The 24469-nt window shown below is 36.1% G+C and overlaps 1 protein-coding gene across 3 annotated transcripts in view; it reads left to right on the forward strand.

The window, feature by feature from the left end:
- The window catches only part of DNAI7 (dynein axonemal intermediate chain 7), a 75251-nt gene that overhangs the window by 88 nt on the left and 50694 nt on the right, over positions 1-24469 (forward strand). The window contains exons 2-6 of one of the 3 annotated variants that reach the window (XM_065940275.1): positions 3566-3583; positions 14932-15016; positions 16652-16743; positions 19389-19490; positions 20553-20690. In XM_065940275.1, coding sequence (XP_065796347.1) covers positions 3566-3583; positions 14932-15016; positions 16652-16743; positions 19389-19490; positions 20553-20690 — 435 coding nt within the window. Of the gene's footprint in view, positions 1-3565; positions 3584-14868; positions 15017-16651; positions 16744-19388; positions 19491-20552; positions 20691-24469 lie in introns of those variants that run through there. The other 2 variants (XM_065940284.1, XM_065940266.1) reach the window with 2 other exon arrangements.

Below are 24469 nucleotides of genomic sequence, written 5' to 3' on the forward strand. Positions count from 1 at the left end.
GTAGGGGAGCAGGGTCAAGGGGCGATCATTGATGCTCCTGCGCCGTGTTAAATGATGTGGCAAGAGCCTGTCATATTTTATTAGGAAAGACCCCATATCCTTAGGGGGGATGGCCTTCCATTCGGGGTCTGACGGGCGGGAGAGAGAGTCCAGACCGGTTTCTGCAAGCGGGGAATGGCTAGTTTTTGTTGTTTTAATCAGATCAGATGGTGTTTTAATCTCCAGCTGCTGCTAAATTCAAATATTCGTCTCAATTTAGTTACTCCTAGTAGTGATAGACATTCCTGTGAAATTGCTTTTTTTTTTTTCAATTGCAGCTTGGTGGAAATGCATAGTTTTTTGTTTTTTGGGTGTTTTTTTTTTTTTTTTTTTTTGCCTTCTCAGCAATTAATTGAAAGCTGCTGCAGTTTACTCTGCTTTGAAAAGTTATTTTCTGTGGTCTTTTGTGGAAATTTGAATTGTTTTGTGATTCGGAGTATGCAACCTGACTGGTGTTTAAGTATGATAAAGCTTCTCGTTTTGTTTTTCTGCACTCTTCATCTATCATGTCTTCTCTAGGAACACAGACCAACATGTAGCAATAACATGTTCTCGTCTCCCATTTTCTTAAACGTGATTTCCATCTTCTTCAGTGATTAAAACGAGATGGAAGTGGAAAGCGTAATTAGTTAACTATTTAATTCATTAATTAAGGGAAAATATGGAGCATATCCTTTGTGCTTGGCACTAGACTGAAAGGAAGTACACAAAGGTGATCATTACAGTCTCTCCCTGGTATGAAAGACAGACTTAGCAAATTAATTACAATACAGTTTTATAACTGTAATCATTGAAGTGACTACATTGGAGTAACACAAAGATGGCAATGTTAAAATTAGAGCGGGAGAGAAAAGGGGTAGGGAAGAGCAGACCAGTGCTTTTCAAGCTGTGTTTTAAAGTATGATTATGAATTTACCAGAAGTGATGAGAAAAAATAGGGTGTGGAGAGCGTTTATGTCAGGGAGAACAGAAAGTAAATGGATTTTAAACTGGCTTAAAGCTGCTGATGGCTTAAGGGAACAATAGGCACCTATTTATTATTTTCCAATCAGTACACAAGTTTCTTGTTTTTAGATCCCTCTGGCAGTCTTTCTCAAAATGTGGTTTCCGGAAAATTGGCCTCTAATAAACTTGGAATGGACTTGCCAGGTGGCTCTAGTGATAAAGAACTTGCCTGCCAATGCAGGAGACATAAGAACCGCAGGTTCCTATTCTGGGTGGGGAAGATCCCACTCCAGTATTCCTGCCTGGAGAATCCCATAGACAGAGAGGTCTGTCAAGTTACAGTCCACAGGGTTACAAGAGCTGGACACTACTGAAGCAGCTTAGCACGCATGCAAGCCTTGAATACCAGTTCAAATGCAGATTCCAGGAACAGGCTGGACTCCAGATCTAAGTATGTTTCCTAGGACTGCCAAGTAACAACATACCACAAACTAACTGGCTTCACCAATAGAGATTTATTGTTTCATAGTTTCAGAGTCTAGAAGTCTCAGATTAAGGTGTTGTCAAGGCTATTCTCACCCTGCAGGTGCTAGCTGCTACTTTTTGTCTTGTGGCAGTATTATCCCATTCTTTGGTATTCTCTGAGTGTGTGTGTGTGTGTGTGTGTGTGTGTGTGTGTGTGTGTGTGTGTCTGTGTGTGTGTGTGTGTGTGTGTCTGTGTCCACATTTCCCCCTTTTGTGTGTGTGTGTGTGTGTCTGTGTGTGTGTGTGTGTGTGTGTCTCTGTGTGTGTGTGTGTGTGTGTGTCTGTGTCCACATTTCCCCCTTCTTACAAGGTTTCCAGTCTTATTGTATCAGAGATTCATTCTGATATTCCAGTATGACCTTATCTTAATTACATCATCAGGGACCCTCTTTCCAAACAAGGAAACACTTGGAGACACTGGGAGATAGGACTTTAATGTGTGAATTTTGAGGGGATGCAATTCAACCCATACCATGAACTGAGTTACAATGGGAAGAGAGAAGTGAGTGTGTACACTTTTAGCCCAGGAATATACATTTTTAACAGGCATCCCAGGTGATGCTTATGCTCTCTGAGAACTACTGTACTACCTGATGCTCTTATGATTTGCAGGAAGAATGAGTATATGTGACTTCCCTGATAGCTCAGTTGGTAAAGAATCTGCCTGCAATGCAGGAGACCTGGTTCGATTCCTGGGTTGGGAAAATCCACTGGAGAAGGGATAGGCTGCCCACTGCAGTATTCTTGGACTTCCCTTGTGGCTCAGCTAGTAAAGAGTCTGCCTGCAATGCGGGAAACCTGGGTTCGATCCCTGGGTTGGGAACATCCCCTGGAGAAGGGAAAGGTTACCCTCTCCAGTATCCTGGTCTGGAGAACTCTATGGACTGTATAGTCCATGGGGTTGCAATAAGTCGGACACGACTGAGCGACTTTCACTTCCACTTGAGTGTATGTACGTATCCCAAACCTGCCTCACATTAAAAGCCCTAATGAGAGATGACAGTTTGCCTACCTTTAAAATGTGGCTGCTTGGGAACAGGGCCCTTGCTGTTTACATATTCTGCTGTATAGAAGTTATTTCAAGATGGAAGTATGTTAACTATTAATGATAGCAAGTATGGTAAAAATAAAACACCTTTGTAAAAGTTGTGAGAGTCGAGTCACCATCATTCTTATTTAGTCATCTCTAGTATCTCAGAGAACTTTGTGTGTAAATCATTAAGAAATACCCGTTGAATGAATTAGTGGGATATATGCACGAACATATAATCCACTGCTTGATGTCAGTTTTAACATTTATATTGTATATAGTGATAACCTTATGGCTTGAACCAATAACTTCTCTTGTACTAGTTTTCAAATGTGGAAAGTGTATCATCTTACAAATTCCTTACCAGAAATCTAGTGAACAAAAGGGCCAAATCAGGAAATTACAAGTAGTGTTATTAAAAAATACTTGTAAATATTTATTGAAATGCTTTACTTTCTAAGATCTAAAAAAGCATACTTCTGCTTTAGGACCCATCGCTGAATAGAATCACTTTGTCATAGCTTTACCGGCTTTAAATTACTGATTCGTTTTCTATAAAATCAGCAATCTAACTTGATAGACTATTTCTCTGTGATATGAAATCATTCCCACACTTTTAGGCTTGACATTAATACAAATACTTAGTCAATGATTTCTTGTTCTTTAGAACCCTTTAAATCAGTGCCTTCTTGACTGGTATTCTGTTTCATAATCAGATATTTCATTAAACACGGATCATTGATTGTCATAAGAAAGTGTAAAATTTACTTACAAAAGATGCTTCAGTGGGTGAACTATCATAGTATTTTCTAGACTTGTTGTAGTTCTGTCTGAATTCTTTTCTAAAAAAACCTTTTGAGATAATTTTAGATTTAAAGAGAATTTGCAAAGAGGGTACAGAAAGTTCCTTTGTCTTTTTTACCTAGCTTCTCTTAATTTTAACATGTTAGGTAATTATGATATTTTTGTTTAAAATGTATGAATTATTTTTTAATTTATCAATTCTTTTGTTTTTCCAACTTTTAGGCTCCCAAAGCAAAAAAGGTAGGTAGAAATTATTTCTCAAAATAGTTTTACAAATCGAATTTTTGAAACATTTTCTGGTAGTTGTATTATAGTTTATAGAGTTTACTAAGCTTAGTTTTTAGACGTTAATGCTATTTAAATCATTGAATAATCCTTTAAAATAACAGGACATATTTCAAATTTGATGTAAAAAAATGGTTCTAATTTCACAAAGACTTTTTTAAGATAGCCTTTAATTTTTACTTGTGTCTAGATTTTAAGTATTTTATTGTTTGTGCTCTAGAAAATTTTGGATCAAGAAACTTTTTCTTCATTTCAGATAAACCCATAAAAATTTAGGTCCAAAACCTCTGTGACTTAAAAGTGAACCCTAAGATAATATGTTTCTAAATGGGTTGCATGATAACATACACTGAATTTTTCTGTGCTTTGTTAAAATTTCAGTTCCTTAGAGGATATCTCAAGTAACTTTTTCTCTCTTCACTGAGTAGATTTATACTTTAAAGCAGAGATTATAGTCTCTTACTGGCAAACATAGACATAGTTCATTTAACCTAAAAGTTCTTTTTTTAATCAGTTGCCAAAGTGTTATCATGCAAAAATGTGATTTCTATTCTTAAAAAATTGGCAACCTGATAACACTGGGCCTACAGTCCCATAAGGGAACAGTTGGCTAGACAAGTGGCAACTACACTTTTTTGGAAATGCTTCCCCTTTTGTTGTAGCCCAGGCTATGACCAAATCTCTTTCATCATTTGCCTCTCGGGTCTCAACGGGATTTCGATTTGGAATGCCAGATTTAAGTCATATCTGAAGAGTCACCACTCTGTTAATTTCCTATCATCTTCTCTTGTGAAATCAATGGTACTACGTTCTGATAGCACATGAATTCGTACATAACTCAATTATAACACCTGTCATTTTATTGTAGTAATTTTTCATTGTGAGCTGATCAAGGTCAAGAACATGTTTTATTTATTTTTGGATCTATAGTGTTTAGTTTGGCACATAGTAGAAATTCACGAATATTTGTGGAATAAGTATATAATACCCCATTTAAGAAGACATGATCATATAAATGTGTCTTTGGTATTTATACAGTTGAACATTTTTTCAAAAAATTCTGTTGAGTGCCCTCGGTGTTTGCTTTTCTCAGTCACTTGAACCCACTACCAACCTGATTCTGTGTTAGGGATTGTGGATATAACTGAGCAACATTTATAAAGCACATTCTTACGGGGAGTATTCTGGTGGACTACAAGCATTTATATGTGGGTCTACAGTAGTTTATTAGTTTGTGTGGACATTTCATTTTTGGCTTTAGATAGTGAAATCTTAGAGGCATTGTTTTAAATCTGAAACATTTTTACTTAATGATATCGTATTTTATTAATTCTAGGATACTCATCTTTTTACATTTTACATTTTAACATGACTGAAATTGAGATATATCTTCAGTTCAGTCGCTCAGTTGTGTCCGACTCTTTGTGACTCCATGAACCGCAGCACACCAGGCCTCCCTGTCCATCACCAACTCCTGGAGTCCACCCAAACCCATGTCCTTTGAGTCGGTGATGCCATCTTCTGCCACCATCTCATCCTCTGTCATCCCCTTCTCCTCCTGCCCTCAGTCTTTCCCAGCATCAGGGTATTTTCAAGTGAGTCGGCTCTTCACATCAGGTGGCCAAAGTATTGGAGTTTCAGCTTCAGCATCAGTCCTTCCAATGAACACCCAGGACTGATCTCCTTCAGGATGGACTGGTTGGATCTCCTAGCAGTCCGAGGGACTCTCAAGAGTCTTCTCCAACACCACAGTTCAAAAGCATCAGTTCTTCTGCACTCAACTTTCTTTATAGTCCAACTCTCACATTCATACATGACCACTGGAAAAACCATAGTCTTGACTAGACGGACCTTTGTTGACAAAGTGATGTCTCTGCTTTTGAATATGCTGTCTAGGTTGGTCACAACTTTTCTTCCAAGGAGCAAGAGTCTTTTAAATTCATGGCTGCAGTCACCATCTACAGTGATTTTGGAGGCCAAAAAAATAGTCTCTCACTGTTTCCACTGTTTCCCCATCTATTTGCCGTAAAGTGATGGGACCAGATGCCATGATCTTAGTTTTCTGAATGTTGAGTTTTAAGCCAACTTTTTTTTGTGGAAGTGGTTAAATATTGAATTTCTGGTCTTAACAGCCACAACAGAAGCCAAAAAAAGTGGAATGATGTCTTCAGTGTACTGAAAGTAAATAACTGACAATTTAGAATTCTATATCAGCTCAAAAATTTTCAAAACAAAAGTGAGATAAAAATGTTTTCTCAGGGAATTTCGTGATAGTCCAGTAGTTAGGACTCTCTGCTTTCACCATCATGGGCCTGGGTTCGATCCCTGGTTGGGGAAGAACTAAGATCCTGAAAGTCACACAGCAGTGAGGCCAAAATAGAAAGCACTTTCTCAAGCAAAAATTGTGTTTTCCACCTGCAAACCAGATTATATATGTAAGGTATAAAACATTAATCCTAATAATGACATGTGAATTTAAAAAACAAACTGAAATACATGGCTACAAACAACCCATAATAGTCATCAGTTGATAAATAAACAAAATGTGTATATCCATCTTGTAATACCATGGAATATTTTTCAGCCATAAAATGGAAGTATTATGATACATGCTGATACATGTTGTAGCATGGAAAAAGCTTGAAAATGTTGTTCTGAATGAATAAAGCTGATTACAGAAGACCATACCTTGTATGATTCCAGTTACATGAAATATAGAGAAAGTAACTGGTGGTATCATAGATCTGGGGGGGTTGTGAGGAAATGGGGGGGAGCTGTGAATGTGTATGGGGTTTCTTTGGGGGAAGTGATGAATATGTTCTAAAATTGATTATGATGGTGGTTGCACAACTCTGAATGCACTAAAAACCATTAAACTGTATACTTTAAATGGGTGAAATATATGGCATATAAATTTTATCTCCGTAAAACTGTTATTAAAATATATGACAACAGTAATGTAGCATTTGGGTTGGGGAAGGATTATTTAAGACGTTCTAAAGTCCTTGTATGGATGTGAGAGTTGGACTGTGAAGAAAGTTGAGAACCAAAAAATTGATGCTTTTGAACTGTGGTGTGGGAGAAGACTCTTGAGAGTCCCTTGGACTTCAAGGAGGTCCAACCAGTCCATCTTAGAGGAGATCAGTCCTGGATGTTCACTGGAAGGACTGATGCTGAAGCTGAAACTCCAATACTTAGGCCACCTCATGCGAAGAGTTGACTCATTGGAAAAGGCCCTGATGCTGGGAGGTATTAGGGGCAGAAGGAGAAGGGGATGACAGAGGATGAGATGGCTGGAGGGCGTCACCGACTTGATGGACATGAGTTTGAGTAAACTCCGGGAGCTGGTGATGGACAGGGAGGCCTGGCGTGCTGCGATTCATGGGGTCGCAAAGAGTCGGACACGACTGAGCGACTGAACTGAGATGAACTGAATGCCCTTGTACTGTTTGGTAGTATGATAAATATAGGCATATATGTGTGTGTTTGTATATATATATATATAAGATACATAGGTTGACTTTTTAAGATAGGCAGACTTTTTAAGATAGGCACTACAATGGTATAGAGTACATACATAACTTCCAAACTAGCAGAGGGAGAGTAGTACACTAACAAAGAAATAATCAATTGAAGATACCAAGAAAGAATACAAAAGGATAAAAAATAATATCCAACAATAATCTTTTTACAAACACTATCTTAAGAATAAAAATACAGAAAGGTTGGAAGTAAAGTGATGGGAAAAGACATGCTATGCAAATACTAGAAAAACAAAAGCCAGTATAATATAACTTAATATTAGACACGATAGACTTTAAGACTAAAAACACTTCTAGAATTAGAGGGTCATTTTATAATGATAAAAATTTGGTTAGCCAAGAAAATATAATTTTAAATTTGTGTATACCTAATTGTGAAGCTTTGAAATACACAATGCATGAATTCAGAGAGCTATCAGGAGAAATAGATAGCTCAAAATCATAATGCAATATTTCTTCTTTCATTAACTGATAGAACAACCATTAAAAAAAGAGTAAGGATTTAGAAGATTAGAGCTACATGATGAATAAATCTAGTGAATGAGACATTTATAACATTGCACCCAATAACTAGAGAATTTTAGGCACATCTTTTTTTTTTTTTTACCAAAACTGACAGTGTTCTGTGACATAAAACTGTTCTCAAAATTCAAAGAATTGAAACAATTCAGAGCATGTATTATAACCTCAATGAAATTAAGCTTAAAAATCAAAGAAATAAGTTACAAACAGGAAGATACACTATTCTAGAAATTAAAAAAAAATCTGACATGGTTCAAGAAAATATAGTGGAAGTAGAAAATAATTTTAACTCAATAATAAGAAAATTACTTCAAAATTTGTGAATGTGTCTAAAGAGGTACTTAGAGGGAAATATGACACTCTATATGCTTAACTTTAGAAGATGAAAAATTAATGAAACTGAACATTCTTTTCAAGAAGCAAGAAAAAGACTAAAACTCAAAGTAAGGAGAAGGAGGGAAACTAGGCAAATATAAAAATTAATAAAACAGAAAACGTACAATAGAGAGGATTTATAATCTCGTATCCTTCAAGTCTTCACTCAGATGTTATCTTCTCCATGGGGCCCACCCTAAACACTCCATTTAAAATTGTAGCTTGTCTTTTTTGAGGGACCCCTATGGTCTGGAGTCACCTTGCTTTCCTCCATACTACTTTTTATCCTCTAAGATATTTTACAAATTATTTTATAATTTTGTTTATTGTACCACAGTGATACATTGTACAGTACAGGGAAAATAGCCTGTATTTTATAATAACTATCAATGGTGTATAAGCTTTAAAAATTGTGAATCACTATGTTATACACCTGAAATGTATTAATATTGTAAACAACTATAATTCAGATTTTTAATTATTTAAAAATTTTTGGTTATTGTTTTTGTCTTTTCCCATTTGAATGTAAGTTCATAAGTACATAATTACAAGGAATTTTGTCTGTTTATAGATATATTTCGAATGCCTACCACATGCTAGATTCTCAGTATTTCTTAGAATAATTGAATGAATAAACAGGCTACAATTTATTTCTTTGAAAATACTGAAAAAATTAACAATTCTCTGGTAAATTTTATCAAGAAGAACAAATGGAATATATAATCAATACAGACATTTATTTTATCGTGCTTTATTGCACTTCACAGATTCTGCATATTTTACAAATTGAAGGTTTGTGGCAGCCTGTGTCAAGCAAGTCTATTGGTGCCATTTTTTCCAACGGCATTTGCTCTCTTCATGTCTCTGTGTCACAGTTTGGTAATTCTTGCAATCTTTCAAATCCTCTACCAGCAGAAAGATTATGACTTGCTAAAGGCTGTATATTGTCACCCTGCTTATTTAACTTATATGCAGAGTACACCATGAGAAACGCTGGGCTGGAAGAAGCACAAGCTGGAATCAAGATTGCCAGGAGAAATATCAATAACCTCGGATACGCAGATGACACCACCCTTATGGCAGAAAATGAAGAAGAACTAAAGAACCTCTTGATGAAAGTGAAAGAGGAGAGTGAAAAAGTTGGCTTAAAGCTCAACATTCAGAAAACTAAGATCATGGCATCTGGTCCCATCACTTCATGGGAAATAGGTGGGGAAACAGTGGAAGCAGTGTCAGACTTTATTTTGGGGGGCTCCAAAATCACTGCAGATGGTGATTGAAGCCATGAAATTAAAAGACGCTTACTCCTTGGAAGGAAAGTTATGACCAACCTAGACAGCATATTCAAAAGCAGAGACATCACTTTGTCAACAAAGGTCCGTCTAGTCAAGGCTATGGTTTTTCCAGTAGTCATGTATGGATGTGAGAGTTGGACTATAAAGAAAGCTGAGCGTGGAAGAATTGATGCTTTTGAACTGTGGTGTTGGAGAAGACTCTTGAGAGTCCCTTGGACTGCAAGGAGATCCAACCAGTCCATCCTAAAGGAAATCAGTCCTGAATATACATTGGAAGGACTGATGTTGAAACTGAAACTCCAATACTTTGGCCACCTGATGTGAAGAACTGGCTCATTGGAAAATACCCTGATGCTGGGAAAGATTGAGGGCAGGAGGAGAAAGGGACAACAGAGGATGAGATGGTTGGACGGCATCACCAACTCAACGGATATGGGTTTGGGTGGACTCCGGGAGTTGGTGATGGACAGGGAGGCCTGGCATGCTGCGATTCATGGGGTCGCAAAGAGTCGGACACGACTGAGCGACTGAACTGACTGACTGAACTGGAAGGTTTAGATGATGGTCAGCATTTTTTTTAGCAATGAAGTATTTTTAAGTTAAGGTGCATATTTTTTTTTCAGACACAGTGCAATTGTGCACTTAATAGACTACAGTATGGTGTAAACATAACTTATATGCACTGGGAAACCAGAATATTTGTGACTTACAATATTGCAATAGTCACTTTACTGTGGTGGTCTGGAACCAAACTTGCAGTATCTCCAGAGTATGCCTGTTTTAGAAATGAAAAGAGAGACATGAGTTTAACAATAAATGTCATAATTTGAACAGCTTTGTATACCAATAAATTAGAAAATTTAGATGAATTAGACAAATAGAAAAAAAATTCTTAAACTATTTCATGAAGAAGTAGAAAACCTGAAAGTGCTATAATCATATAAGAAATTATATCAGTGGCTTCAGTTTTTCCCAAAAGAAAATCCTAGGTCTGTAAGCCTTTGATAGCTTGTTCTTCATTAAAGATTAATTATTTCATTTTGTTATGCATTATTCTAGAGCATGGAAAAAGGGGAAACATTTTTAATTCATTTTGAGTTACCTGGGTAACCTGGGAATAGTATGAGAAAGGAAAATTGAAATTCATTTCACAAACATAAATGCAAAATTTCTTAGTGACTAAACATTAGTATGTTCAATTGGAAGTATATAAAATGGTTAAAAAAAAATCATGACCCAATTCAGCTTATCTCAGGGAGACAGAATTGGTTTAATATAAGAAATTAAGTTAATAAAATTAGATTGAGTTAGAAATTCAATTACTGTACCTTAATAAGTTACAGGGCACTTCCTTAGCCTGATAAGCGTTATCTGTATTTTAAATAAACAAAAACTGCCAGAGAAGCAAACTACTGACATTAACAAATATTGACCAGGATAATGATTATGGAGTGTAAATTGGAATAATTACTCCGGAAAATTCAACTTCAACTACATTGAAAATACACTAGTTTTACCTCTAGGTATATACACTAGAGAAACTCCTGTGTGTTTAAACACTCAAAGGTTTATAGCAGCATTTATAGCAGCACTGTTCTTGACAGTGACAAATTAGAAACCATCCAGTGTCAATCAGGAGAAGAATGGATAAATAATGAGTTACTATTCAGCAATGAAAATATACAGCTGCAGCTATATCCCCCCTTGGCTGAATCTTTCAAACCACAATTTGTATCTAAAGAAGTGGATCACGAAAAGGATAAATATTGTATTATTCTACTTATAGAAAATATCTAGAGTAATCAAGCTCATAAATACAGAAAGCAGGATGGTGATCGATAGGGGCTGGGTTGTAGGCATGGCAGGGAGTTAATGTTTTAAGGATACAGAGTTTGGTTTGGGATGATGAAAAAGTTCTGGAGGTGAATGGTGGTGAGCATTGTACAACAATGTGAGTGTACTTAATGCCACTGAACACTGGAAAATGGTTACAATGGTAATTTTTTGTTATGTATACTTAATGACTGTAAGTTAGTAAATTACAGTTGTATTCATAAAATAGAATTTGATTTATGTAAAATTCAAAAGTAAGAAAACTATATTGTTTAGGAATATATACATATGTAGTAATACATTTAAGAAAAACAAGGTCATCATCACAAAAATTAGTGATTAGTGTATAAGTAATTTTTTTGGCAAGTCAATATAATTTTTGACATCTGTTGTGGAAAGAATTTGAAAAACTGCATGATATAGCTATAACCTATTTCATTTGCTTTTTAATATAAACTAGATTTCTCATTTTCTGTATCTGTAAAAATTAAAATAGAATCTGCCTGAATCCTTATTTTCTTCATCAATAGTTAACATTTATCCTTGGATCGTGAACTAATCAGGGAAAAGAAAAAACCCAATCATCTCATCAAAAGATGCATATCTAGTAAAATTTTACTGTTTATGTTTTAATATTTACTTATCAAAATTTGTAATATAAAATGTTGCTTTATTCAATTGTATACCAAAATAATTAAAAAATTAACTCAATCCAGAGTAAAATTTATATTGCTTAGAAACTTAGAATCAAGGAAATTGAAATTTTCATACATATTTTTATAATATTTCCATATCCTATTTATGACAGAAAAATCAGCAAAAGTTTTTCAAGTGTATCACATTAGGGTAAGATTCTGTGGGGTGAGTGGAATGGAAATATGAAATCAAAGAAAAAAGGACTAGAAAACTTTTATTTTAAAAAAAGCTTGTTTATATTTTTAATTGAAATTGGCCATTAAATCACTATATTGTGTAGATCCATTGGGTATATTTTAAATAATGATGGATATAATATTTAAAAGAGTGATGTTATAGTTTTTTTTTTTTACATATTTAAGCTTGTGGTTAAAAGTTTTCAGTGTCAGCTTAAAAGTGTGTGAAGGGGTACATAGCTTTTCAACGTTCTTTTAGGGTATGAACAAATAATTTTAAAAGTTACTGATCAAGTACATCTGAGGAGGAGAAGCCAGAAAAGAAGTCTAAGGGGGGGAGAAAGCAAAATCAGTATCAACCTGATGGCCTAATGAAAATATTTCAAGATGGAGAAAGAAAACTTTGTCAAATGATGATGACAGTTAAAATGAGGGCTGAAAATTGGCCATTGTCATTGAAAACATGACCATCTTAAGCTTTCATGACAAGAGAGGCTTAAATGGCACATTAGAAATGAAAGCCTGATTGGAATGGAGCATGCAGAAAATGGGGACGTAGAGTCAGCGGGCAATTCCCTTTAGGCAATCTGAAATAAAGGGTAACAGCATTGGAGCAAAAGAGAGAGTGGGAAGTAAAAGGGAGGGAGAAATCTGTGAATAAGTAGAGGTGTTAATTGGGGCTTCCCTGGTTGCTCAGCTGGTAAAGAATCCGCCTGCAATGTGGGAGACCTGGGTTTGATATCTATGTTGGGAAGATGTTCTGGAGAAGGGAAAGGCTATCCGCTCCAATATTCTGGCCTGTACAGTCCATGGCGTTGCAAAGAGGTGGACAAGATTGAGAGGTGTTAATTACAGGAGTCAAATCTTAAATAGATAGTAAGGGATAGGATCCAGTGTAAAAGTGGGAGATTCAGCCTTCAGTAGCAAAAGGTACATACAGTCCATCCACGGATAACAGGAAGGAAGGCAAAGATAGAGGTAGGTTCAGAAATTTGGTGTGTATTCTTAAAGTTGGGCTTCCCAGGTGGCTCAGATGATAAAGAATCTGCCTGCAATGCAGGAAACCCAGATTCAGTCTCTGGTTTGGGAATATCCCCTGGAGAAGGGCACTCCGATATTCTTGCCTGGAGAATTCCATGAACAGAGGAGCCTGGTGGGCTACAGTCCATGGGGTCACAAAGAGTCAGACACGACTGAGCAGCTAACACTCTTACACTCTTAAGGTTTCTAGTGATGTTAAGAGGTAAGGTCAATACTTAAGAGTAGGAAAGAGAAGAGGGTTTTGGGAGTTTGAAGAGCGAGGAGAATGAAATAGTAGTAGGTATTCTGGATGGTGCTTAGAGCCTGTTTAAAATTTGTGCTCACAAATGAACTCATGTATTTTTCTCTGGTAAGGTTCAGCTGCCCCTGTGGCTAGCACAGAATAAATGAAGAGTTGAGTTTAACTAGAACTAGGCATTTGCCAGCTGAACTCAGAGGGAGAGGAATGTAGGGGAGGTGGAGATATATGTTAGTGATAATGGTGATGAACTATGAAACCTAACTGGGGTAAGAGGTGACCGTATGGGAAGAGGGGATTGATGAATGGTGGAAAAGTGACAGTGCTAGTGGATTGGAGTTTCCGATGGTGCATTCTGCAGTTGGTGAGCCAAAAAGAGAAGATGGTCATCCAAGAGTCTGTATATCCCAAGGATTAGCCACACAATTGATTTCTAAATTTAGATGGTGCTCTTCCCTTTCTATACTCTCCTATAGGGAAAATGGAGGGGAGGGGATCATCACCAAGGTAGTTCTCAAAGCTGTATTCTATAATCCTCATCTCTTTGCTGCACATCAGTTCTTCAGTTTCAATGCCTGCAAGCCTTGCCTGGATGCTCCACCAGCATTTTATACTAATTGTATATAAATTTCTCTAAGCAGTTCCTCTTTCTAATTTGCATCTTCTGGACTACTGTTCTTCCTTTCTGAGTCTTCTCTGACTCCTTTCCTCTTCTTGCCTCCAGCTTTAATCATTATCAAATAAGTTACCTTATACAATATTTATTGGATCCATCCTCCATCTGCATTTCCAGTATCATGACTTTATAAATTGTTAATAGTCACCAAAATGATGGTATCTTTATAATTATTCCCCCCACCTCCAACACCAGGTTAGTTTTCAAGATAACAGCCACAGATCGTCTCAAAAACTTTTTGGGGGTTTCCAGTTCTTTTAGAATAATGTCCAATGTCCATGGCTTAGGCTCTCGCCTTCTTTTCCATTCTCGAGTCCATCGTATCCTCTTCTTGTAGTCTTCCCAGGGCCATTCCAGTCCTCTCCCAACTCTATAGCTTATGCCTGCATTTCCCTTCCTGTGGTTATTGTCCCTCCGTATCTAAGTATTAAAATCCTTGGGGCACAGACTTACAGGCTAGCTGTTCTATACAAATTTTACTTGATCCCAGCTTTTGGAGATAATTTCTCCTTACTCCAGACTTGCAAAATAACTCTTTATGTCTGTTAGTCATAAAAAAATTAATTTTTATAGACATGTGGCAGTGTTAAATATATTTTTACATATATTTTAGTTTAATCCTTACAAAGATGAAGTGAAATTTTATTTAACACCACTTAAAAGATGTGAAACCTGGGAATGATAGAGTTAAATGGTATATACTTGTCAATGTCAATTTTTCCTTTGAATAATTTATATGCTAATTTTCCTACTGTTTCTGTATTTTGTTCTTAAGGTCCTGAGTCAAGGCTTTGCACTTAATAGGCAGTCTTATTTGAATAAACAGAGGACTAGATTCATAGAAGTAAAAGTGCTTTTAAGTAGTTTGTGTACATGTTAACCTTTTTAAAAGCTGTAACCTTTGTTAAGTCTGGCAGTAAGAAAAAGAAAATCACCAAAGCTGACCGGTTGAGGCAGATACAAGAGGAAGAAGAGAAACGACAAAAAGAGGAAGGTATAAAACATACAGTGATAACTATTTTCATATGCAGGTAATGCTAACAATAGGTTGGCATTTCTGTTACCCAGTCAATACTTTTTAAAGACAATTTTCAAAATTTTTATTTTTTTGAATTTAATGTTTTATAATGGGCTTCCCTGGTAACTCAGTGGTAAAGTATCCTTCTGCAATGCAGAGGACGCAGGTTCGATCCCTGGGTCGGAAAGATCCCCTGAAGAAGGAAATGGTAACCCACTCCAGTATTCTTGCCTGGGAAATCTCATGGACCAGAGGAGCCTGGTGGACTACAGTCCATGGAGTCACAAAAGAGTCAGACACAACTTAGCAATTAAACAACAGTGTTTTATAGTAGCTGTTTATTTTTTACAGCATACCCACCAATCGCTTTCAGATACATCTTAAAGGAGAGTTGCAGATAAAATACAGGATGCCCAGTTAAATTTGAATTTCAGATAAACAATGGATAATTTGGGATAATTTAGCCAGCAATATTTAGGATATACTTGAACCAAAAAAAAAAAAAATAGTCCATTATTTATCTGAAATTCAAATTCATCTGAGCATCCTATAGTTTTTATTTGCTAAATATGGCAATCTTATCTTGAAGTGCTTGTATCGTTACTTACTGATTAAATTGAGAGCTTTGGTGCTGATTGTGCAGTAAGAATTCTTAAATTAAATATGGGAAATATATACTACCAAGAAACATAGAGCAGCCTAAGTTCTTACAGTGTAATAATATCTATTTGTCAAGTATAAAGAGGATTTTCATTTGTTGAAGAATGTCAGGTAGAAATTAATAAAAATTTGGTTATTTAAAATACCGAAAAGTGACTTAAAAAATCTGAATAGTTCAGATAGTTGTAGCTTTTAACATGAAGAACATCTGTTGATTCATACTTGGATTTTAAATATCTGTCCTTAGCTTCCCAGGTGGCTCAGTGTTAAGGAATCTGCCTACCAATGCAGGAGATGCAGGTTTGAGATCCCCTGGAGGAAGAAATGGCAACCCACTCCAGTATTTTTGCCTGGAAAATCCCATGGACCGAGGAGCCTGGTGGGGTTACAGTCCATGAGATTGCAGAGTCAGACATGACTTAGCAACTGAGCACCATCAGCACATTAGTTTCCAAGTTGATTTTTTTATTAATAATCATATAAATCCTTTAGGTGACTTATGATAAGAATATAGTATCAGGACCTACTGCTTGGGGAATGTTTTATTATTTTGAGTTAAACTGTTTTTCTTTAATGTATATTTCATATTTTATTTTTTAACAGTGAAAGCAAGAGAAAATTTAGGTAGTTCTGATGGTGTGGATGTCACGAGATTATGGAAATCTGAAGATTTTACCTCTTCTTAATTATCCATGATAGATCTGTCGCTTTTCATTTATTAAAATCATTATTAGATTGTATAAACTTTTTGGAGAAGAGAAATATAATTGTGGGCCAGAAATTTTGAGAGTCATGTTGTTTTTTTGAAAGAAATCTGGCAGTTTTATTTCTACCACATGATAAAGGTTGTGATTTATATCTAGTATTCTACCACCACTATGTCTTAAATATTTGAAATCACTTTAAGTGCTTAAAAACAGACTAAAAACTTTTCTTTCTGTTGTTCTTTAGAGGAGGCACGTGTGAAATATGAAAAAGAAGAAATGGAAAGACTTGAAATACAACGAATTGAGAATGAAAAATTGCAAAAACTTGAAGCAAAAGTAAGTAAACTTTATTGACATTATTACTGAAGACAAATTGTGTGGCTATCAGATCTCTTTTGGAGAAGGAAATGCAACCCACTCTGGTATTCTCGCCTGGGAGATCCCATGGACAGAGTAGCCTGGTGGGCTACAGTCCATTGGGTCACAAAAAGTCAGACATGACTTAGCAACTAAAACAACAGCAATCAGATCTCTTTGGCCATATAATATCATTCTCTTCCATAGATACCCATGATATTTAGGACTGTATGAACTAGTTTAACTCATTTGATCCTACCATAAAGTTATGGTGGGTAAATTATTACCCACATTTCACAGATGAGGAAATTGGGGAATATGGAAAGATTAAGCAGCTAATAAATTTCATAGCTAAAACTTAGACAAAAGTAGTCTTGCTTCAGAGCTCATGCTTATAACCATTAAGTTATTATTCTCAATCTGTCTTATAGATAATTAAATAGGGACCAAAAAATGTTCAAATTATACCTCTTCTTTTAAAATTTCACTTCTCTTTTTCACCAGGTTTCTTCATTATTGGATCAGTAGTTCTGAGACCTTTTAATCTCAGGACAAAGCCTCATTACTATTAAAAAGTGAAGATCCCCAAGAAGTTTTTGTTTAGATGGTTTATATGTATCAATATTTATCATATTAGAAATTAAAACAGAAATTTCAAAATATTTATTGTATTAATAGAGATTAGACATTGTTAAATGTAAACATGAATTAAAAAGTAAACACATTAAACATACTTAAAGAAAAAAGCAATTGCAGTATTTATTGAGGTATAAAATTATATTAGTTTCAAATGTATGACATAATGATTCAATAGTTGTATGTATTGTGAAATGTTCCCACAATAAGTCTAGTTAACATCTGTTACCACATAAATGTATATTTAAATTAGGGAAATGAGTGGCATTGTTTATATCTCTTAAAGCCCTTTTAATGTCTGACTTAACAAAAGACAACTGGGTCTCATATGTATGTTAAGTCACTTCAGTCGTGTCTGACTCTGCAACCCTGTAGACTGCAGCCTGCCAGACTCCTCTGTCCATGAGATTTCTCTAGGCAAGAATGCTGGAGTGGGTTGCCATGCCTTCCTCCAAGAGATCTTCCCGACCCAGGGATCTAACCTGAATCCCTTACGTCTAACCTGCGTTGGCAGGCAGGTTCTTTACCACTAGTGCCACCTGGGAAGCCCTCCTGGATCTCCTCCCTACTTCATTATTCATTATTCCATCTGTTACAGTGTGTGTTGTTTCGATTGAAGTAAATATAAAGAAAGAAAATTTGGCCTCATACAGATAGTTGGAAAAAGGAGAAATATTGCAACAGCCTTTCAGATAATTGTGGATTCTTGCCTTGATACTATACTGAAACTCAATAGGTGGTAGCATCTTAATGTGGAATCTGAAACCAAATTAATGAACTTTATGTACTCTGTTACACTAAAATGTTGATCTATTTTTATACCCTGAATAGATCTTCTATTGACACATGATTTTGCAACATCAAGACTTGATAGCTTGGAAAAAAGTGGTTCACTGAATTATTTGCTTCCAAATGTTGATGTATTCTTATAATTCATTATCAAAAAGATCACATGCATTAGTGTCAACTCCAGTCAAACAGGAAAAGGTTTTAAGGATTGGGAAACTGTCAGGCTCCCTAGTAGTGGATACAAGTTTTCTAAAATTCAAACTTTTATTTGAAAGCTTGAATTTTATCAAGGGCAGCAGTGTTTCCTGAAAGTGACATGGTCAGTTCATTCATTTCTGACAGAAGGTCTGCCAAAGTACTCAAACAGTTGCACAGATGTTTATTTCTCAAGATAGCATTGTTCTTTGATGTGCAGCAAAAGTGCTCTATGCATTCTTCCCATCTTACCACATAGAATATCAAAAGACATATACTTAAATTTTTACATTTAATACAACTAATAATTTTTACTTCTTCATCAGGTCATTCTTATGTGAACCTGGCTACTTATCACCCTCTCCCCTGAAGAATATGACCACTAATAAAGCTTGTGCCTTGATTTGTACAAAGGCGCCAGCAATTTTACACCATCTTGCAAATGTGTACCCTGCAAAAAGAGCAAATAAAGTCGTAGTATTGTCATTAAAATAGATTTGACCTCACTGATCCTGAAAGAATTTGGAGGAATCACCTGGTAGCTGCATATCACACTATGTACAACACTGTTTCAGATGAAACCTTTTAGAAATATTAGTTATATTTAAACTAACTGTAGTGTTCATCTTGAAATTAAATATTTGTCCAGTAAATTTTAGATGCTACTTGCAAAAGAATGGCAACCCACTCTAGTACTCTTGCCTGGAAAATTCCATGGATGGAGGAGCCTGGTAGACTACAGTCCATGGGGTCACAAAGAGTCGGACACGACTGAGCAACTTCACTTTCTATCTTTCTTTAGTTCCTTTTGGAGAAGGAAATGGCAACCCACTCCAGTGTTCTTGCCTGGAGAATCCCATGGACATAGGGGCCTGGTAGGGTGCGGTCTGTGGGGTTGCAAAGAGTCGGACATGACTAAGCAGCTAACACGCACACACAGACACACTTACAAAATACAAAGTTGAAATTAAAAAAAGATCAATGTATCTGTCCCCATGAAACAGGATCTAGAAAGGAGAAATGAAGAGCTTGAAGAACTTTATTTATTAGAAGCATGTTTTCCTGAAGCAGAGAAATTGAAACGAGATGATAGATTCCTTTCCCAGGTAAGACTGATTTTATTTTTTTAGCTAACACTTTTATACCATAAGAGGGATTTATAATCCTATATCCATCTTAACAACAGGAAACTTTAAACGTGTCTATAAAAAAGTTAATCTGACAAATCTCTCTCATTTGCTTGTAGCAAATTAAATTCATATAGCTTTTTAGAAATCTATTTGTCAATAAGATCCTTGACATTTTTATATCCTTTGACTCTGATTTAATTTGGGGAAATTTATATTGAGGAAATTATCCTAAATTAAAATATAAAAAGTTTGACCCTGAGGCCATTGAGTGTTGTTCAAAACAGTGCAGCTTTGGAAACAATATCAATGGTTAGAAAGGAAAAATTGTAATAATATGGCAAAGATTATAGTATAACTTAAAAGCAAAAAAATTGTAATCACAATATGATTGGGCTTCTCTGGTGGTTCAGATGGTAAAGAATCTGCCTGCAATGTGGGAGACCCAGGTTCGATCCCTGGGTCAGAAAGATCCCTTGGAAAAGGAAATGACAACCCACTCCAGTATTTTTGCCTGGAGAATTCCACAGACAGAGGAGTCTGGTGAGCTTCAGTCCATGGGGTCGCAAAGAGTCATACACGACTGAATAAGTCACACACACACACAAACAATGCGATTACAAATGTAGAGTTTGCATAGACTACACAATGAATGGAATGACATACTAAAATGACATGGCAATTAATAATTAGTAATAATTTGAGAAATATAAATTAACCCAAGTGTTAAACTTGTGTAAAGACAGGAGCTATGTGATTAGTGAGGAAAGCAAAACAAAATCATCTCATAAACACTGTTTTAAAAGTAAAATGTGACAATAGATATAATTTCTATTTATTTGAATTATTGAAGCTTATAAGTTATATTGATGAAGAGATATTTGGGTATTTTAGAGACATCTTCAAGTAACTAAAATCATAATATGTTTTTCACCTGAATTGGAAAACTAGGTTATAAGAGTTCATATATTGAAAAAGAAGTAATTTAATCTTTGGTTGAATTTTCATCAGTGAAAACTTGCAAGCATTTTTGTTCCGCAGTGGAAACACTATATTCAATGTGATGGGAGTCCTGATCCTTCAATAGCTCAAGAAATGAATACTTTTATTACCTTGTGGAAAGAGGAAACCAATGAAACTTTAGAGGAAGTGATTGAGAAGAGTAAACTAGTGCTAAATGTAAGTATTTAAGCATTATTCTGTGATTTTAAATTATATAAATTATAAATAGCCTGATATTGATTCCAAAAATAGAAATAAATTATTGTATTTGTCAGTTAGTAACACTACTTCTTTCTTGGTTAAGAAGAAAAATATTTGCTCATCTTTTTACTTTATTTTTTATTTTTACCACTCCTCAAAACCTCTCACCACCTTAGGTAAGATCAGCCTAACAATTCTGAAACATTAACTGTGAAAAGTGGAAGTGAAAGTGATGTTGTTCAGTTGTGTTGGACTCTTTTCCACCCCACAGACTGTAACCTACTACACTCCTCCATCCATGGGATTTTCCAGGCAAGAGTACTGGAGTGGGTTGCCATTTCCCTTTCCAGGGGATCTTCCCGACCCAGGGATTGAACCTGGGTCTCCCACATTGTACGCAGATGCTTTACCTTCTGAGCTACCAGGGAAGTCCAAAACTCTAACATTAACTGTAAGTGTATCCAATTCCAGAAAAAAATCTAGTTGCATCCATTTACGTAGATAAGAAATGTAAAAATGTATGATTTTATCTTCAGCCAGAATTATCCACTTTTCAGTGATTCATTAATGTTAACTATAAGCCAAGCACCTCCTTTAAGCACTAAAAGTACACAGATGAATAAGAATATCTTACTTTCTACTTCTGCAAATAGGATGGATAGGTTAACCTGAGGCACTACCACTTTACCATGCACTTAAAAATGCCAGGAAAAAAAAGTTGTGACATTTAAATCCATTGCCTAGCTCAAAGGAAAGTAAAGCAAAAATCTTGGAGTCCATAAGACAGTTCAGAAAAATGGACAAGTGTCAAAGTCAGTGGCTTCCCAGAAAGTGTCTATTTGTTACTCTTTCGTGGCTTTGCATTGGTTTAAAGGAGCATCAGGAGGCAAGCCTAAGGTACAAGCAAGGTAGCAAGTGTTATCAGAGACCCTTTTATGGCTGGGAGCCTCAGAAAGGTAATGTTGATAATAGATGAAAACCTGCAGTGCGAAGGGTGATGATATGCACTTGATTGGCTCATATTTAGCTTAATGAAGGCAAAACAATAATGTCTCTACCAAGAATTCTTAATAATGAGTGAGTCAGTAGTCAGATTGGAAGAACTTATCAGAATACAGCACATTGAAGAGATGAAAAATTATTAAGGAGTAGTTAACAGACATGTATGATGGAGCTAAAAGGACTAAAGGTATATTGACAAGGAGTACCAGAAGGAGATGTAGAATAAGGAAGAAACAATATTCATTAGGCTGACAATTTCCCAGAATCCTCAGAAACCCAACAAATCCCAAGTTAGGATAAACAGAAAGGAATCCACACTTAGATACACCAATGTAACAATGGAAACTTTGGCTACCTGATACGAAGAGCTGACTCACTGGAAAAGACCCTGATGCTAGGAAAGATTAAAGGCAAAAGGAGAAGAGGATGGCAGAGGATGAAATGGTTAGGTAGTTTGACTGACTCAATGGACATGAATTTGAGCAAACTCTGGGAGATAGTGAGGGACTGAGGAGCCTGGCGTGCTGCAGTCCATGGAGTTGCAAAGAGTTGAACGTGACTTAGCAACTGAACAACACCAACAGAAAGAATTCACTCTTCTTGGTCCCTTTATTCTCTAATGCTTTTTGCTTCATTTCCTTACCATGTTACAGTTCTTGTCACTGTGGTTTACTTTTCCATGTGCCTATAAAATGGAATAACTCCAGACTGTTAAGGTCATAATATGTTTGCCTAATTTAATCTGGAAAACAAGCTTATAAGATTCATTTTACACATGAAGAAACAAATGGTGACTTGCTTATGATCCCCTTTGAGACCTTAGATGAGCCTTATTCTGACTTTCCAAAGATTCCAAAGAGCCTCCCATGAGGGGTTTGCATACTAATAGAGTCCTCACACAGTGTTCTTTCATATCCTCTCTCCCAGCGAGGCTGCCATGACATAATGCTGGTCCAGCAATCTGCTGCTCTTTAAATAGCAGAGGCAGCAGGAAGTAGTACTAGAGTTCACCAGTGATGAGCTGGATATGACATCTTCCTGTTATGAATGTGAGGTATAGAAGCAGAAATAATAAATAATAGGGAAGATGAGAAAAGGATAAGTAAAACAAAATAAGAGACAGACAAGGAGAGTAATCAATAACAGCAGGAAACTAAAACAAGAAGTCACAAGATGAATGGAAAGAACTGGATAGCAGTAATCCCATGGTTGGGCTTCCCAAGTGTCTCAGTGGTAAAGAATCCACCTGCCAATGCAGGAGGCTCAAGAGACGTGGGTTTGATCCCTGGGTCAGGAAGATCTCCTGGAGTAGAAAATGGCAACCCATTCCAGTATTCTTGCCTGGAGAATTCCATGGATAGAGGGGCCTGATGGGCTACAGTCCATGGGGTTGCAAAGAGTAGGATGCAACTGATCTCTATCCCATGGTAAACATCAAGTTCCAAATTATCAAATTTATTTGTATGACAAATTCTTGCAACCCTTACTATGGCAGACATTCTTAGCCTGGTTCAGGTTACTCATGTTGCTGCTGCGAAGTAACTCCAATAACCTTGTGAGGTAGGCACAATCATCCCCATTTTTCAAATGAAGAAAGTGAGACTCAGATGTTAAATAACTTGTCCCAGATCATGCCACTGGTAAGAGGGTGAAGATGAAGCCGAGATTTCTGGCTTGAGCCCACACTACCCAGCATGACTATGCTCTCTCTCTTACTTTAGAAATTTTCTATATATTATCTATGTCCGTGTTCAGAATTAAATTCTACTCTTTTATTCTTTATGTGCTGTACTGCTTTTCAGCCTAGTTTACCCAGTCATTGCTTTCATGCTTCACAGCACATCAAAAGGTCATTCTGATTAGAGTAAAAAAATCCTATTCCATTGCATGTGATTATTTCCTAAAATAAAGCTGGTGCTGTCTTCTGCAGGAAAAAAAATTAAATTCGGCTACTTATTTGTTGTTCCTTGATCATACTGTGCCTTAATTTTTCCCAACACTGAATATCTCTCTACTTGCTTGTGTGATTTCTGAGAAGTTGGATATAATTCTTAACTTTGTTCTTCTAAAGGTAAGGTGTTTTTTCCTTTGGACTGCTTTCAGGAATTTTTCTTTATTTTTGATTTTCCATCCTTTGAAAATAACATGCATAAGTAGGTTTCTGGGGCATTTATCTTGCTTGGTATTCTCTGAGATACTTCAATCTGTGGTTTGGTGTCTGACATTAGTTTGAGGGAAATTCTCAGCCATTTTTATTTCAAATACTTCTTCTGTTTCTTTCCTTCTTTTCCTTCTGGTATTTCCATTATGTGTGTGCCACATTTATTTTACGTTGTTCCAAAGTCCTTGGTTATTCTGTTCTGGCTTTTTTCAGCCTTTGTTCTCTTCGCTTTTTGGTTTTTGAGGATTCTATTGATAAATACTCTCAGAGATACGTTCCTCAGCTATGTCCAGTAGAGGAATAAGCCCATCAAAGGTATTTTTTGTTTCTGTTGAAATGACCTCTAGCATTTCTTTTTGGTCCTTTCTTGGGATTTCCATCTTTCAGTTTTACATCACCCATCTAATTCTTGCATTTATCCATTATCCATTTATCCATTAGAACCCATAGCACATTAATCACAGGTGTTTTAAATTCCTGTTCTGATCATCAAATCCTACCATGTCTGTCTGGTTCTACCATGTCTGGTTCTGATGCTTGCTTTGTCTTTTCAAATTGTGGTTTTTGCCTTTTGGTATACCTTGTAATTTTT

The sequence above is a fragment of the Muntiacus reevesi genome, chromosome 1, assembly GCF_963930625.1.
Source record: "Muntiacus reevesi chromosome 1, mMunRee1.1, whole genome shotgun sequence".
Classification (NCBI taxonomy): Eukaryota; Metazoa; Chordata; class Mammalia; order Artiodactyla; family Cervidae; genus Muntiacus; species Muntiacus reevesi.